Genomic DNA, 16,407 nt, shown 5'->3' on the forward strand with positions numbered 1-16,407 from the left:
TGTTGCCTTAGCGCCAATTTAACAGAGCGGCTACCCCCGAAACGAGCCAGTTTCCCGGGGAATTCTTAAAAGCAACGCTGCAACGACACAAACGCGCGACGGTAGTATCGATCAAGCTTTATCGATGTCTACAAAACGTGTGCCTTATTCAAAGGTCTAAATGCACGCCATTCAATTCGTACGTGCACAATAAAAGTAAATGTTGTTCAGACAGATGAGCTACAATCCTCCCGCTGACAACTACCCAGGTTTCCCCGCGCGTACGGCAAGCGGACTAGTACAAAAAGACTTTCCCTTTGAAGAAAAGGCAATTTGCACATATCGCCCCCTAGTGGAAAATAAATATAATACTGCACTGATTAAGGCGCAGTCCACCTGCACATACAGTAGTAGTAGTAGTAGTAGTGGTGGTGGTGGTGGTGGGTGCCTTTCTAGGTTTGTTTTATCAATCTTTATATCTGGACTCCTTTAACTCCGTTATGATTAGCTTTGAATAATGTTATTATAATGTTATAACTTGCTGTGGAAGCATCTCCCCAGACGGACTCGCTCCTGCAACCTGGGACTCATTTTCCACAACAGTGTTCCCCTTTTCTAAAACGCCTTCCTTGCGTCCAGAAGAATCTTTAGCTACACAGACCAGGCCTGCAGAACCTCACATTGTCTTTGCTTTGCGGGTTTGAGAAGGGAAGGGGGGATTAGGTGAGGATTAGCGTCCACTGGACCAGCTGGTCGCCGATTATTACCCTAAAAATATGCCAGGAATGTGGATATCCTTTTATAATGTTGTTTGGCGGTCAAACCTGGTGGGGGCGCTATTTCACACCACCGGACAGGTTGAAAGGTGGGAGGCGGGCAGCCGGCAGAGCACAATCAAGCGCTGTGTTCCAGCAGGTTGGTGAGAGCAACCCGGCAATGGAGATGACTAAAAACACATCCAGTTGAAATCCGGCATCTGTAGTTGGTTATACGTCCCGCGGCAGCGGTGTAATTAGTTGTTATTTTATTATATGTTGTGTATATTTTTTTAAGAGTGAAGACTAATTCGGATCTGTCCCGCTTCAGTGAATGGGTTTTTCTTGGACTCTATACAAAGGAGCGTCTGTCCGTGGGCCGGCAGGTGGATAACTGCTCAGGTAATGTAACACGAAACGGAATCACGTGACCGATGGCGATCTGAGGAGTCGCCTTAAAAAAAAAAAAAACTGCTTTACATGAAGCACCAACCAGAAACGGGTCGAGGATGTAGCGCGGTCCTCTCTGGAGCCATTCAAGTACTTCTGTGTTCAGATGTTGTCTTAATGTCCTCATCGGGCTAATTTATCGCTATTTGTATTTTTTGTATTTATTTATTTTTCCCCCCACAAGGTGAGGCGGAAGCAAAATGGCTCGTGCGTGAGGAGGTCGACCTGCGTGCGTTGAGCGTCGATCACCTGCCGGCAGCCTGATCGAGGGTATCTGGTTAAATGTGCACTTTTATCCACGAATTGTTGTCTGAATGTTTCATCATATTGCTTTTAAAGCTGTATTTATTTTGACGCTATTAATGACTCATTCATTTTCTAAGCAAGTTAATTAATATGAAACACGTGACTCCATGGATGAACGTCATCAGATTACAATAGCCTAGATGTAACGTGACTAGGGAAACGTTTTATTTTATTTATTTTACATTCCTGGCAATAATGTGTCTTCAGCTTGTTCATGGAGGCGTAAAGTCAATGGACCCGAGCTGATGACCCAGCCTGCCCTCGCTTGGCCCTCCTGGTCCCAGGTGGAGATGGCGGCGTGTCCGGATGTGCTCGCCGTGGCTGTGAGCGTCTTACTGCTGGCACTGAGCAGTAATCCTGTGAGGGGTGAGTCAGTAACCCTTCATCCTCTGCACTCCCACACAAATATGACATCTTTCTCACCGCAAAAACCTTCATGCACCATTAATTCCTGCAAAAAAAAAAAAAGAGAGAGAGAGAGAGAGAGAGAGGCATTCCAGAGTAAATGTGAAGCATGCAATGGAATGCACTCTAAAAGTAGGTAAATCTATCTGATCAATAATTACGGGACAACATATATTTAACAAAGTATTGTTGCTTCTTTTGTGTACGGCTACCCTGTTCTGTAAATGCAGTTTTTTTGTGTGTTGTTTGTTTTGTTATCAGGTTGTACTTGTGTCCTTGTAAAGTTTACCAAAGTGAATGATTGACTGAAGGAATGAAAGGAAAGAGTTAATGTTCCCATAGCAAAACCTTCTTAAGTAATCATTCTGTGTACCTGCATAATACTTAACACAATTATACACATTTCAAACGGGCTTTTACAAAAAAACATATTACTATGTTGACTTATTAATGGCTGCAGCACATTAAGTACACTGCATTCCTGAGCTTCTCCTCCTCGCCCGGTCTCCTGGTTACTCTGTCGTTTCGGGATGTGATCACATGACCAGTCATGGATAACATGGCTGCATGGAAACGGCAACAAAGTAAACTGCTGCGTTCCACTGAAAGTGTGCACAAGACTAAAAGCTATAATGTCATCACATCATGGAAAAGTAGTTTAACGTAAAACTTACATGGACAAAATGTCTTTAATCCGATCAGAGTTCGGAGTAAAATTATGATCAGGTGCACTGTGTTCATGGACTCTAAAAATATTGATCCTATTAGGACTTGCGTGTTCATGCATCACACTTTCGATCGGAATAAATTATTTTGACATGAGCAAATTATACCGGAAATAGTAGAAGATGAAGCCGTAGCGACTTCCGTTGTAAACAAAGCATGGCTCCGCCCTTTTCTGCTTGAAACGTCAGCGTTATTTCGCTCGTTTTCCCCGTTTTCTCTGTTACTTTCCTCCTTTAATGTCTCCGGCAACATGTTTGTGTCAGATATTGACCAGTTCTCTCTTTCGCCCGCTCTGCTCCATCTAGCTTCCGGGAACAGCAGTAGCGCGTGTAGCTGACGTCACAGACATGCGCAGTAAAGACGGTTTGTACCAAAACATCGGAATAAGTATTTTCATGCGCCCTGATCGGATCATCAATCGGTATAAACCCCCCCTCTCGATCGGAATGGAATCTTGATCGGATTGAGCTTGATTGGGTCAGACTAATCCGATTTGCGTGTGTACATGAAGCATTTTTATTCCGATCAGGCTTTTAATCCGATTAAATGTGTCCATGTAAACGCACTGTTGAAAGGATTTTTCACTGCTGAATGGAGGAAAGGCCGCTCTAATAATCTCGTTGTGAGCAGCGTCCAATGAGGAGAAGGGACGTCTTCATCGAGAGGTGTGACGCTGATCATCTCGTCCGCGTCTCACTTGAGGCAGTGTGTTCTTTAAATTGCCTGGAAACACACATGGAGGACTTTCATGAGAGAATGCGTCAGACGCTTGATTCGGGCGATCGAGGCTGCATGGAGTGGAGCAGCCTGTCGTTTTAAGAACTAAAAATCTGAGCAGACCCCCCCCCCCCCCCCCAACATCGCTTCCTGAATCCCCGGCCTCAGGTGGAAGGCTCAGGATGGCAAAACGCAAATCTAGTCGCTGAGCAATTTGACGACTCGTGCACTTGTGCTCCTGATTTTATATCACAATCGCTCCCCTCTTGCCTTCTTGCGTTGGAATGTGTGTGTGTGCGTGCTGCTTCAGCAATCTTGTTGGTGTGACAGACTGTGCTGTACCTTTCACGCTATCGGCTTGGCTCCGCGTGGGTCTTTTTGTTCGGTGACTTGCAACGAAAGGAGTATACAGATTTTTGGAAGTAGGCAAGTTTGCTTTCTTTCCAATAGTCCGAGATTAATCTTGAAACCTGTCCGATCCGTTTAGTGTGTGTGTGTGTGTGTGTGTGTGCGGGCAGAAATAAAAAGTTAAATTCTGTCTGATGGTCATTAAACCATTAAACCCATTACATAGTTGCTGTTTCTTGGCAGAGACATTTGGTCGGCTGCTCCAAACTAGTTCAGGCTGCAGGTGTATATTTCAACATGCCACGCTCCTCCCTTAAATCCAACCAGCATGCTTAACAACATGGATCTATGCATGCGCCTGTGGCTTCGTGGTTTCCTCCTATTATCATGCAGTCATCAGTTGCCAATAGTTACGCAGTTACGTCCCTGAGATGCATTACGTTGGTCTGGACAGGCCCAGCAGTCAGAAGGCTCATATAAATATATATACTTGCAAACAATCCAAATTAGTTTGCAGTTATTAGAGCGTTTCTGTTTTCTGTTTATCTTTTGCAGGGAATTATACGACTCTTGGAAGAGACCCCCTTTCTAGTAACAACGTGAGTGGGGGGGAAAACCTTTTCCATTCCCTTTCAACGATATCCCAAAGTACCCACGGCCAGACTGATCGCTGTCCCGTGCCTTTTTATTTTTATTTTATCGCTTGCAGGGAACCAATGTCGCAGCTATCGTGTCCCCGGTGGTCATCCTGGGGGTCCTGGCCGTAGCCTTGGGCGTCTTGGTCTTCTTCAAGTTGAAAAAGAAGCGGCAGACTGAAGGGACCTATCGACCCAGCGTCGAGGAACAGACTGGCGCCAGCGGCGTGGTGGCGCCCGATGCACTGAAGCTGCCGAAGGAGGAAAGACTCATTTGAGAATAACCTAGAATCCCGTGAGGACGAATGTTGGTACGGAAAAGTTTGCTCCCTTTTTAGGTGGAGCAGCGAAATAGAAAAATATTCACTGGTTTATAAGCGAGCGTCGAAGGATTCCTGTAAACGAAGAAAGGCACCTGAATGTATGGGCGCAGTTTAAGAACGCTTGAACGTCACGGAGCTTTGGAACATTTCCTCTGCACAGATGAACTGGAGTATTCGATCACCACCGATGATTTTTTAGTTTACAGACATTTTCCTCTCCTTTGCCTGATTATAAACATGTACCTGTACTTGATTTTATGAATTACAGTCATTGGGGGAAAATCCAATGCTGACCTTTTACCTCAAACTTTAATGGAAAAACTATGAGACTGCTGTATCTTAAATATTAGGTTCTAGGCCAAACAAATGAAGGCAATTTGTACATTTCACATGTTCCTGAAGTAATCAAACTAATTTAATGTCACATATTAAAAAAAGTCAACAAACCAATCATGCACCAAAATAAAGCAAGTATGTTTTACAAAATAGTGGTTGTGTATTCCTTCGTTAAATGAATGGCAAAAAGTTTGTGTAACAGAACAATTAAACTTTAGCGTTTAATATGTTTATATAAACATTTCAACAAAATAAAGAAGTACAAAGAGAACATCTGAGAGAAAAAACACACACAAAACAAACAATCCCATCCTCACAAGAAAAGGAACACGAATTAGTACGTGTTCCTTTATACATATATATATATATGCATACAGTACGTCGACCATCAGCAAATAAACCTGGCAGAATATTCAGCAGAAAATTCATTCATTCATTGATGGTTGTCTGAAAAAGATCAAAAACGGCTCATCACACTCATATCGTGTTTTTTCTCATCTCTGATCCAGCGTGACACTCTGGGCGGGGCGGCATCTTTCCCTTTGAGAGTGGAGGAGGCAACAAGTTTCCGACCCCCAAGCTGGTAATCCCAGCCCATCAAACGCCACCCCAAAAAGCAGTGTGAGCGGTTTCAAGGCTACCCTAACTCCTAGTTCACAGACACCGGCCCATCATCGCTGTGTTTCAGGACAAAAGCGAAGCATCTGTATTAACGTGGCTTCTCGCAATTTGGGTCAGTGTGTGGATAAATTCTAGCAAGCTTGGATTTGGATGAGACCGATGGAGCACCTTGAACTGAATAAGAGAACGTCTTTCACACTCTGAAGATGAATGAATCTTCCTCAAAACGTCAACCCCATTCTTCCTCACTATTTCTTATTTGGAGATCCAGCTCCCACGCACTTTAAATAGCCACAGTAGAAGTGGAGTCCAAGTGAGAAATTAAACTCAGCTTTCTTTTTAGTCGGGTTATAAGAAAACAGGTCCTCAATTAAATTGTCTGGGAACCCTGAAATGGACCTCTCTAGTTAACAATTAATGAACAATGTTAAACAAAAACAGAAAGGCCACTTAAACCAATAACTGCACTGGAATCAGTTCACAATGTTGAAAAGAACATTTCAAACAGAAACTTCACTAGAAGTTAACAACAACCCTGAACACGGGAATCCCCTTTTATCATGGGAAGGGAGGAAGTGAAATGAAACGTACCGTATTTTTTGGAAACATAAAACACGGCTCATTATAAAGAGCAACATCAACGAACGGGTTGATTTTCAAACATAAGGCGCTTTTAGCCTCGAGTCCAAAAAATACGGCATTTTGGATTTTAAGCAACTTCTTCCTGTTCCTCTCCCTCTTCCTCTTCCTCAAACTCGGCCTCCTCGGCGGTGGCGTCCTGGTACTGCTGGTACTCGGACACCAGGTCATTCATGTTGCTTTCGGCCTCGGTGAACTCCATCTCGTCCATCCCCTCGCCGGTGTACCAGTGGAGGAAGGCCTTGCGGCGGAACATGGCGGTGAATTGCTCAGAGATGCGCCTGAACAGCTCCTGGATGGCGGTGCTGTTGCCGATGAAAGTGGCAGCCATTTTGAGGCCGCTGGGCGGGATGTCGCAGACGGCGGTCTTCACGTTGTTGGGGATCCACTCGACGAAGTGGCTGCTATGTTTGTTCTGCATATTCAGCATCTGCTCTTCCACCTCCTTCATGGACATCTTGCCTCTGAACACGGCGGCTACGGTGAGGTAGCGGCCGTGGCGCGGGTCGCAGGCAGCCATCACGTTCTTGGCGTCGAACATCTGCTGGGTGAGCTCGGGCACAGACAGGGCGCGATACTGCTGGCTCCCCCTGCTGGTGAGGGGAGCGAAGCCCGGTGTAGGGAATTTCCATATTAGATGGGATTCCACAACGTGTTTACATGCCGACAGAACAACAGGGACGCACCACGTTTAGTTTGTTATTGTAATGACTGATTTCAATTGAACGCATCACGACAGTGACATCACACAACACAGATGAACATGGGCTTAGATTGGCTGGGGCAAAGTCCCGCCTTCAGGGGACAGAATGACGTGAGGACGAAGAAGGAAGCATCTTCATTCCAATGAAGCGCGGGCACGAGAGCTGTGTTGGAATCTCAGCGCTGATATCTGAACTAACTTGTGCTGATCTGTTAATTATATAAATGTCTTAATCTTAACCCACATTCTCCTCATTGAATACGCACCCACAACGGAGAACAAGAACCGGAAGAGGGTTTGGTAAAACCCTACACCGGCATGAAGAAGTGCAGCCGCGGGAAGGGCACCATGTTGACGGCCAGCTTCCGGAGGTCGGCGTTGAGTTGGCCGGGGAATCGCAGGCACGTGGTCACGCCGCTCATGGTGGCGGACACCAAATGGTTGAGGTCGCCGTACGTGGGGTTGGTGAGCTTGAGCGTGCGGAAGCAGATGTCGTAGAGGGCCTCGTTGTCGATGCAGAAGGTCTCGTCGGTGTTCTCCACCAGCTGGTGGACGGACAGGGTGGCGTTGTAGGGCTCCACCACCGTGTCGGACACCTTGGGGGAGGGAACCACGCTGAAGGTGTTCATGATCCGGTCGGGGTACTCCTCGCGGATCTTGCTAATGAGCAGGGTGCCCATGCCGGAGCCGGTGCCGCCGCCGAGGGAGTGGATGAGCTGGAAGCCCTGCAGGCACTCGCAGCTCTCAGCCTCCTTCCGCACGACGTCCAGGACGGAGTCCGCCAGCTCGGCGCCTTCGGTGTAATGGCCCTTGGCCCAGTTGTTTCCGGCGCCGCTCTGGCCTGCAGACGGGAGTATTAGTTCAAGGCAAGCCGTTCTCAGGGAGCAGAGGTCAGCAGCCCCCATCGGCAGGTGCATCTTTACAACTCACCAAACGCAAAGTTGTCGGGTCTGAAGATCTGTCCGAAGGGACCGGACCTGACGGAGTCCATCGTCCCGGGCTCCAGGTCCACCAGGACAGCTCGGGGTACGTACTTGCCACCTGGAATCACAAAGAAGCATTCCATCTCATTGGGTGATCGGCCTTCTACTTAAAAATAAAAAATAATAATTTTAATCAAACAATTCTGAATGATTATTATTTTTAGATTTTATAAATGCTCGTTTTACACTCCTGATTGCTCAAAGGACGGACTTGGGACAAACTAACACGGAGAAAGGAAGATAAAACACGAGGATTAAAAACTCTTGACCAGATTCAAACAAATCTGGGAGCCGTAAACCGACTGAGGCAACAGCGCTTACCGCTGCGCCACCGGGCCGCCTCCTCTGGGCCCGGCTGCCATTATAATGAGAACTACCTGAGGCCGCGTTGTAATAGACGCTGATCCTTTCGAGCTGAAGAGAACTGTCTCCAAGGCCATGGTAGGTACCGGTTGGGTCGATGCTCGTCGCTGATCACTTCCCAGAACTGATGGGAAAGAGGCATGAAGAAGAACTGACCTTTATCAAGACCGGTTTATCAGAGGGGGAGGGGTCACGGAGCTCCTCTGTGAATATCAGATTTCAACATTAATGTGAGAGAAAATTTAAATAAAAAATGTGGCTAAATTCAGGGGCCTCACACCCGCACAGAGAACGTTTCCCGGTCGTTTGAGGAGGGAAAATGGAGGCTCGAACCCCCGTAATCCCGGGGAGCTCAGCTCACCGTCACCGGACGGCGGAGCAAGTTTTGATGTTTCGATGTTCTTTCTATTCTTCAAGCTACAACATATATTTGTCGAAATTACAAAAACATCTTTGTAAGTTAAAACCCTTTAGAAAAAACATTTTCCCAGCAGCGAGTATCTGAACGTAACGTCTGTCGACCGTTATTCCAAACCCAGCCATCGATTTTCTTAGACATTGTCTTGTATTTTGAACCCCAACAGCCAGATAAAATCACAGACATTCGATAAACAATTTAATTAAAAACAAACTCTGATGTTACTATTCAGTCATTTCACGGAGAAACGAAGTTTCTTCCTGACGGGTTACTGTCGCTCGGATCTAACGGCACCAGAATGTTGAAAAAACAACAGAGTACAAATAAATCCCAACCACACCTTAGCTCCGATCTGGTTCCCGCACTGACCGGCTTGCAAATGCACAATTTCACGCATTTTGGTCGCTGGAGTCAAAGATATTTTCGAGACGAAGCTAAAATAACGAGCGGTAGAGATTCACAAAATGGAGGCTCCCGCTGCCGCTTGTTCGAAATCTGCCTGCCCCGCCTCTCTGAGCGTCAATTGGGCGAATGGGCGGGGCAGAATGACGTCATCGTCATGGCAACTAAAGAGAGGAAGAGAGAGGGAGGAGCCGGGATCCGCGGAAATGGCGGATATGACGCTCAGGCAGCCACACCCTACTCCAGCTCTAGCCAGACAGAAGCATCGAGGGATTGCTAAATGTAGACTTTTTATTTTATTTTTATACCGTCGGGGCCGATTGGAATAGTTTTACACAGTATTTTGTGACCCTCATAGTTCAGACATTTACAGGAAATCTATACAAAGGTGTCACCAGAGTCGTTTCGCACATGACCCAGTATTGATCTGACTTAGCCCAATAAAATCCAAATTAGAATTTGAAAAATAATTACAATTGGACTCATTTATAGTGATATTCACTCATTTATCTTTTTTTATACGGCTTTTGTCCGTTACCGGGTCGTGGGTCATGCTGGAGCCTATCCCAGCAGAGGCGGGGTACACCCTGGACAAGCCGCCAGTTCATTGCAGGGCTACACACAGACAGACAATCATTCACGCAACATCAACAGCGCTCACCACTGCGCCACCATGCCGCCCTGCAAAATCCATGTCGCTGCTAAATAATAATAACAAAATAATAATGTAAAGGTAAAGCTTTATTCGTACACATATTTTCACCATAGGATATGCACACTTCTTATAGCTATATGTATTTAAGAAATTGCGGTCCTGTGCACGGCCGAGCTTCATAAGAAACTGTATTTCATTTGTGAGTCATTTTTAGATACCCAGGTCAGGCTAAGGTTTGTGAAACCAAAGTAGTCACAGTTGTTCTGGTTGAGGCCTTAGAACAGCAGTGTCAAGCACGATCACACAACGGGGTGAAATTCAACTACTACTAGACTACAACTGCTTTTTCCTCTGTAAAATAAGATGGCGATTCGGCCGAGCTGTGACTTGAGACATGCGCCCGATGGAGATTCAGCCTGGATGTGTCTGAGAGCAACATAATGCTCCACCCGTCCCTGTTTCCAGAACAACTTAAAAGAAAATCCTTCAAATACCTGTCAAATTTTAGAATGAAACTCATTTTAGTCTGGATTGAATTCAAATTATTATAGCATTGGTGTTTAATTTACAGAAAAGTCAACGGGCCTACCCCGAATTAAGCATTTAATATTCCACAGCCCTGTGTTTAACAGAGTAACCTGTATGTGGCTTGATCTTTGTTTTACTGAAGACGGCCGACTGCCTTTATTGGATTCCACCTTTCTACCAGATACAAATATACTTTGTTTCTTCTATATAATTACATTTGTCAATATTTTATATATGGCTGTTATAATGCAGGGCCTGGAATTTTAGAGCCTGTCAGGTCACAGACAGGGAGAACCCAAAAGCACGACAGGAGAAGGGAATCCAGAAATGTAATTTTAATATTTCCAGCAGACAAGTCAGAATTGGGCAGGCAGCATAGACAATTTCCAGTAAACAGGCAGAGTTCACAAACCAGGTAATCAGATGGATCAGGCAGACAAATCCAGAGGAGCAGGCAAACAGACAAAAATCCCAAAAAACAAGCAGGGCAGGTGCACGTAAATCAGGATCAGGATCAGGAGGAGCTTCAGGATTAGAGCGCCGGCGAGTCGGAACAAGTCAATGACAACCTGGCAGAGAGCAGAGGACTGAGCAGAATATAAATGCAGCAGGGCTGATGAGGAGATGAGCAGCGGGTGTCCGGAGCAGCACAGGTGATGTGGATGAGCTGATGACGGGCGTGGCAGGCAGTGTAGCCAGGGTAGAGCAGGAGGGTGGAGCTACGTGGAGCAGGAGGCTCTGGCTGGGTTCCTGGCAGAGCCTTGAATGCCAGCGTTGTGCTGTCAATGGGCCTAATCGTAGCGTGCGTGCTGAGTAACCGAGCTCCATTGATATAATCAGGTCTGGCCGGTTGGTATAGTAAAATATAATTTGAGTAAACGACAGCTTCAAGCTGCTTTCATGAACCAGTTGTGTGAAAAGTAAGCGCTCCGTGCATTATGGAAACCTTTCTGTGAACACAATGACGACAGTGCTGCAGTCGCCTATAGCTACAAAGCCAGACTATAATAGTATATTTTTTAACTTAACTTTCTGAAAAACTAAAACATGCTCGGGTAAAAAAAACAAAAACAAAAAAAACTTCATTCCACAGTGGGTTGCTAACGGCGACGTCAAAGACAAACATACAGAAGCGTCCGCATCCTGAATGATGACATTCCAACCAGTTTTAATTACAGCTGGCCAATAGGAAGTCATTTCCTGTTTCCCCAGCACTGCTTTATGCTTTTACGCTGCTGCGAGCGACTCCCACAGAGGTCGTGGACAGGAAAACCAAGAACATTCACTCCTTATAATGAGAACTGTTGATATACTCCGTGGCTTTAACCCTAACTAGGCGAGCCGGACTATGCTGCTCTTGGCCGAGGAACCCAAGAGGACTTAAATCTAAGGACTCGCTCTCTTTTGAGCTGTGGATTATTTATTCTTTACATGATAAATCTATTATCATGTTGCTCCCGGAAGATGATCTCACGTGCCCCATCTGCTGTGACATATTTACAGACCCTGTTCTGCTCCCATGCAGCCACAGCTTCTGCAGGAGCTGCATGATGCGCCTCAGGGACACAGGGACGCACGAGTGTCCGGTGTGCAGGAAAAGAGCATCGAAGGCCAGCTTTCCCTCGAACCGGGCGTTGAAAAACGTCTGCGAGGCCGTCAAGAAAGACGCGTCTCTTCTGGACGAGAAGAGGAACTGCAATCTGCACGGGGAGAGGCTGAAACTCTTCTGTGTGGATGACAAGCAGCCCATCTGCGTGGTGTGCCAAGCGTCCAAACAGCACAAGACACACAACTACTTACCTGCTGAAGAGGCCGTTGTGGACTGCAAGGTAAGAGGAATAGATTGCGTGTCGTAATGTAAACAGATCCACGCTTAAACAGCAAACTTGCAAAACCGCCTCTCCTCTTTCCTTCAACCCGAAGTATATCATCTAAATGCACCATTGGAGAATGCCGTCCAACTCGTCCGCCCTGATTGTCACTGACGCTGTCATCTTTCAGCAACAGATCCAAAAGCGCACTCAGAATAAGAAGCACCATTATAGCTGATGCCTGCTGACTGAGGCCCGTTTGATTTTCAGGAAGAACTGGAATCATCCCTCCAGATTTTGCAGGGAAAGCTGGAAAAGCTCTTAAGGATTCACACAACCTCTTCAGACATGTTCAAATATATCAAGGTAGCTTGTCTTCAAATTGGTTTTTGAATGACAATAATAGAAATAAATAAATGCATTTTAAAAATGCGGTTGGATTCACCGCAATTCGATTTGTAACGTCCTCCCTTCAGAATCAGGCGCTGGAAACAGAGAGCGTGATCAAGAGACAGTTTGAGGAGCTCCATGAGGTTCTCCGCCAAGAAGAGTCGGCGATGACGGCAGCCGTGAAGAAAGAAGAGCAAGAGAAGCTGGCCGAAATGAAGGAAAAGAACAAAGAAGTCTCAGCCGACGTGGTGGCCCTCACAGAGACCATCGAAGTCATAGAGCAGCAGCTGAAGGAAGACGACGCCATCTTGCTGAAGGTCTGCGCCGCAAACGCCGCGTTTCTAATCAGTGTCATGTCAAAAGTTGGATTCTTGACAATGACTGTTTTTTTTTTTTTCACAGAATTTCAAATCCACTCTCGACAGGTAAGCTGAGCGAACGATTCGATCCGGTCTTTGCTGCACTGATCTCTTATTCTCAGTGTGTGTGATCCCGGCTGTCGATACAGAGGGTCAAACGTTGCACTTGTGTCAGACATCTCGTCTGGGTTGCTGATGGACGTGACCAAGCATCTCCGCAACCTCAAGTACAGAGTCTGGGAGAAAATGCTGGACGAGATTGACTATAGTGAGTGCATGTAATTAATATGAGCCTTTTTACAATTGTCTAATGAAGTAGAGGCAAATATTACCACGTATTTGGTCTTTCTGCTCATTTCTTGTACGTTAGCTCCTGTGACCTTGGACCCAAACACGGCACATCCCTGCCTCATCCTGTCCGACGACCTCACTTCCTTACACTATTCAAAGTGGTCCGGATGTTGCCCCGACAACCCGGAGCGCTTCCACATCAGCGCCGAGGTGGTCGGCATGAGCGCTTTGGGTTCAGGAAGTCAGCACTGGGTCGTGGAAACAGGAAGTAATCAGGACTGGCTGCTGGGCGTGGCCTCGTCGTCTGTACCGAGGAACAAGGAGGTCAACGCTCGGCCTGAGAACGGCTTCTGGACGTTGTGTTTCCGGAATGGAGAGCTGAGGGCAATGACTTCGCCGCCCACTGCACTGACAATTACAGTTCCAAAACAGGTTAAAGTGCAACTGCACTACAACAAAGGAACGGTGTCTTTCTTTGATCCCGCTGACGACACGCTCATTTATGCATTCACAGATACTTTCACGGAGGCTTTACTTCCCTATTTTTACACGCAGAGCAGTCAGCCATTAAGGATCCTGCCAGAGAAGGTACTTGTTACAATGTTGCGTCAATAAGAAGATTTATTCTAGGACTCCCAGTCCCGTTTTTAATCCATGAGAGCTGGCTGCAATATTAAGATATTAATGTTAAGTTTTCCTCAGCCTATTTTGTTTTTGTTTTTTTTGTTTCAACATGTAGTCACATTTTATTTTCATCATCCTTCTTGAAGAAATAGTCTTGCATTTTGGGAAATACACAAGAAAGCTCATCTGAAAACCTAAAACCACCGTCTCTGTCCAAAGGTGGAAAAAAAAAAGATCTGTGTTTTTAATCTGCAGCTGGCAAAAAAGGAAGAGAGAAGTTGCCAGACAGAGCATGCAGTGTTGAAGTTTCCACCCATTTGTGTTCTTTGTGGCAAGTGGAATTAATTCACGCAGGAAGGGCCTGCAGACAGAGGGCGCTATACGAGAAGCCCCTTGAGGCTAATGGCAGCTCAGCAAGAAAACAAGCACACGTTTCCCAAAATGTTGAATGTTCGGACAGGTGGATCTTTGAATGATCCATTAATTACTAATATATTATTACAATTTCCCACATGCAGGGGAAATGGTAATTACAATTCCTCCAGTCATCTGTGCTGATGTGCACCATTACGGAATGAACTTTCATTTTAAATAAGTTGACTTAAAAAAAGGATTGGGCAGTTTTCCATCTGATAACAGATTTTGAAAAAAATATGAAGTAGTTTATGACCATTGGTTCCGTTGTGCGGCAAACTCTCCTTTTATTCTCCTGAACTGCCCTTGAGTTAAAGCCCCCCCCCAAAAAAATATTCTGTTATTTAGGTGTCCTATGATTTTCTTGCCTGGGATGACGGAAACTAACTTGTACAGCGCCATGCACTTTGAGACCTCAAGCACACACACACACACACACACACACACACACTCACGGACTGAACTGCGCTGTTTGTTGGTCACTTTTGTACACATGATGGTGCCAAAGTCAAACAAATGTTATGAAGGATTGCATGAACCTCACACTGAATCTTCTGGGTCATGATCAGCACATGAAAACATGACATCAAAACACGTTGACTCGTTTTCAGTGCGTTTTATTGAGACCTTATTTTACAGACACATACCCAGCATTAGATAAAAGATAATGGGGCATCAGAAGAAAAGCGAATTAGATCAGTAAAATGTGTGCGAGCTTGATTGAAGACATTTCACCTCATCCAAGAGGCTTCTTTAGTTCAGAACTGAAGAGAGCTCTTGGATGAGGTTAATAAAACACAACACTAACCACCGGCAGTCGGGGTCGGCTGATCTGCCTTTGCAGAATGAATGAATATAATGAATCTCTAAGCCTAACAGTGACACACCCTTGCTTTTAGACTGATCTATAAATAGACACAGGGCACACCCCATTTTTTTCCATGTGGTTGTGTGCTGCTGCATTTTTGTGCTCCTCACACGGAACAATGAAAGGCAGAGATCGTCATCCTTCATTTACCCACTTTGTATTTGGGCCTGAGTGGGTGGCGTCTGTGCAGGCGGGGCCTCATTGCCGTTTCCAGCCACACGGCTAAGGCACTTCTTGATCGAGGCAGCTGAGAGGCAAGGCGCCTTCTCCAGACGCACTAGATAGACCAGAGGCTGGATGGTGCTGCTGACATTGAGGAAAGCGAAGCCCACAGGCTGCACGTAGCAGCGAAACACATCGGGGGTGTAGTACTCTTCGAATGGAAACAACGCCACAGGCGGCAGGTAGTTAAACACGATGATGAACAGGATGTAAAGCACCGTCTTGAAGGCCTTCTTCTTCAAGGGGTGCATCTCGTCTTTCCCCGCGCCGCGGGACCTCTTCAGGGCCCACAGGATGCACGCGTTGCACAAAACCATCCAGGTAAATATTACCAGGACCTCACATGTGAACACTTTCTCAAAGTTGGGGAGGCCTCCTACAACCTTGGCTGCAGAGTAGGCAAAGGTGAGGCAGAACACCACCGCCGTGAGGCCGACCCTGTACTTGGCGTGCTTAAGCCGCCCAAACATAACCGGCAAGAGCACGGCCACGCAGCGGTCGAGGCAGATGCAGGACAGAAACAACGGGCCGCTGGTGTCTTTCACGCCGTACGAGAACTTGATGGAAGACCACACCTCTTTGCTCTGCCAGAGGTAAAGGTTGAGGAGGGTCAACGGGGTCATGATGCCGAAGTAGATGTCCATGAATGCCAGGCAGCCCAAGAATATGTCCGAAGTGGACGGCTCTTTGCGGTGGCGGATGAGGACTGCGATGACGAATAGATTCGCGGGGATCCCCACAACTACGTTGATGCACTGCAGGGCGATGTCAAAGAGGATTCCCTCCGCCTGCTGCTCGCAGCCATCAAACACGCTGAAGGGCTTCATGGTGGCGTTGGCGCCAGCGGTGGCGTTGAGAGGGAGTTGAGTTGGGAGAGCGTTCAAGTCGAGCGGCGAAGAGGGGTTTCTCTCCATGATTCTAGGGTTGCAAAGCCAGGACACTGATGGGAGAGTGAAAAAGAGGGTCATTAGGGGTGAACACATTTTAACGCTTTCCCTCACTGCAGCGTCATCGGGCACATTGAAGCCAGGTGTCCGTCATTAAGGCAGAGTGTTAGTCAGGGGATCGTCCTCAGCTTGATTTTCAGCTCAGTGGTTATATTAATATTCGTTCATCAGAACCCCACTTTCTGACTG

The 16,407-nt window shown here is 46.4% G+C and overlaps 3 protein-coding genes and 1 pseudogene across 3 annotated transcripts; 2 read left to right on the forward strand and 2 right to left on the reverse strand.

Annotated features, from left to right (window-relative positions):
• The first annotated feature begins 2,940 nt into the window (after positions 1–2,940).
• On the forward strand, positions 2,941–4,599 carry crb3a (crumbs homolog 3a). The gene is made up of 3 exons (XM_068749709.1): positions 2,941–2,984; positions 4,242–4,285; positions 4,396–4,599. Exons 1-3 carry the CDS (start codon positions 2,969–2,971, stop codon positions 4,597–4,599), a joined length of 264 nt encoding a protein of 87 aa, XP_068605810.1. The 5' UTR covers positions 2,941–2,968.
• A 1,711-nt stretch (positions 4,600–6,310) lies between these two features.
• On the reverse strand, positions 6,311–9,104 carry LOC137905766 (tubulin beta chain-like; annotated as a pseudogene).
• Positions 9,105–11,740: 2,636 nt separating this feature from the next.
• Positions 11,741–14,201, forward strand: LOC137905463 (zinc-binding protein A33). The gene is made up of 6 exons (XM_068749708.1): positions 11,741–12,121; positions 12,374–12,469; positions 12,580–12,810; positions 12,896–12,918; positions 13,002–13,120; positions 13,223–14,201. The coding sequence occupies exons 1-6, from the start codon at positions 11,741–11,743 to the stop codon at positions 13,756–13,758; spliced, it is 1,386 nt and encodes a 461-aa protein (XP_068605809.1). The 3' UTR covers positions 13,759–14,201.
• Positions 14,202–15,195: 994 nt separating this feature from the next.
• Positions 15,196–16,185, reverse strand: LOC137905616 (G-protein coupled receptor 183-like). Its single transcript, XM_068749858.1, has one exon. It carries the CDS (start codon positions 16,183–16,185, stop codon positions 15,196–15,198), a length of 990 nt encoding a protein of 329 aa, XP_068605959.1.
• Positions 16,186–16,407: the final 222 nt, after the last annotated feature.

This window comes from Brachionichthys hirsutus, chromosome 16 (assembly GCF_040956055.1).
Source record: "Brachionichthys hirsutus isolate HB-005 chromosome 16, CSIRO-AGI_Bhir_v1, whole genome shotgun sequence".
NCBI lineage: Eukaryota > Metazoa > Chordata > Actinopteri > Lophiiformes > Brachionichthyidae > Brachionichthys > Brachionichthys hirsutus.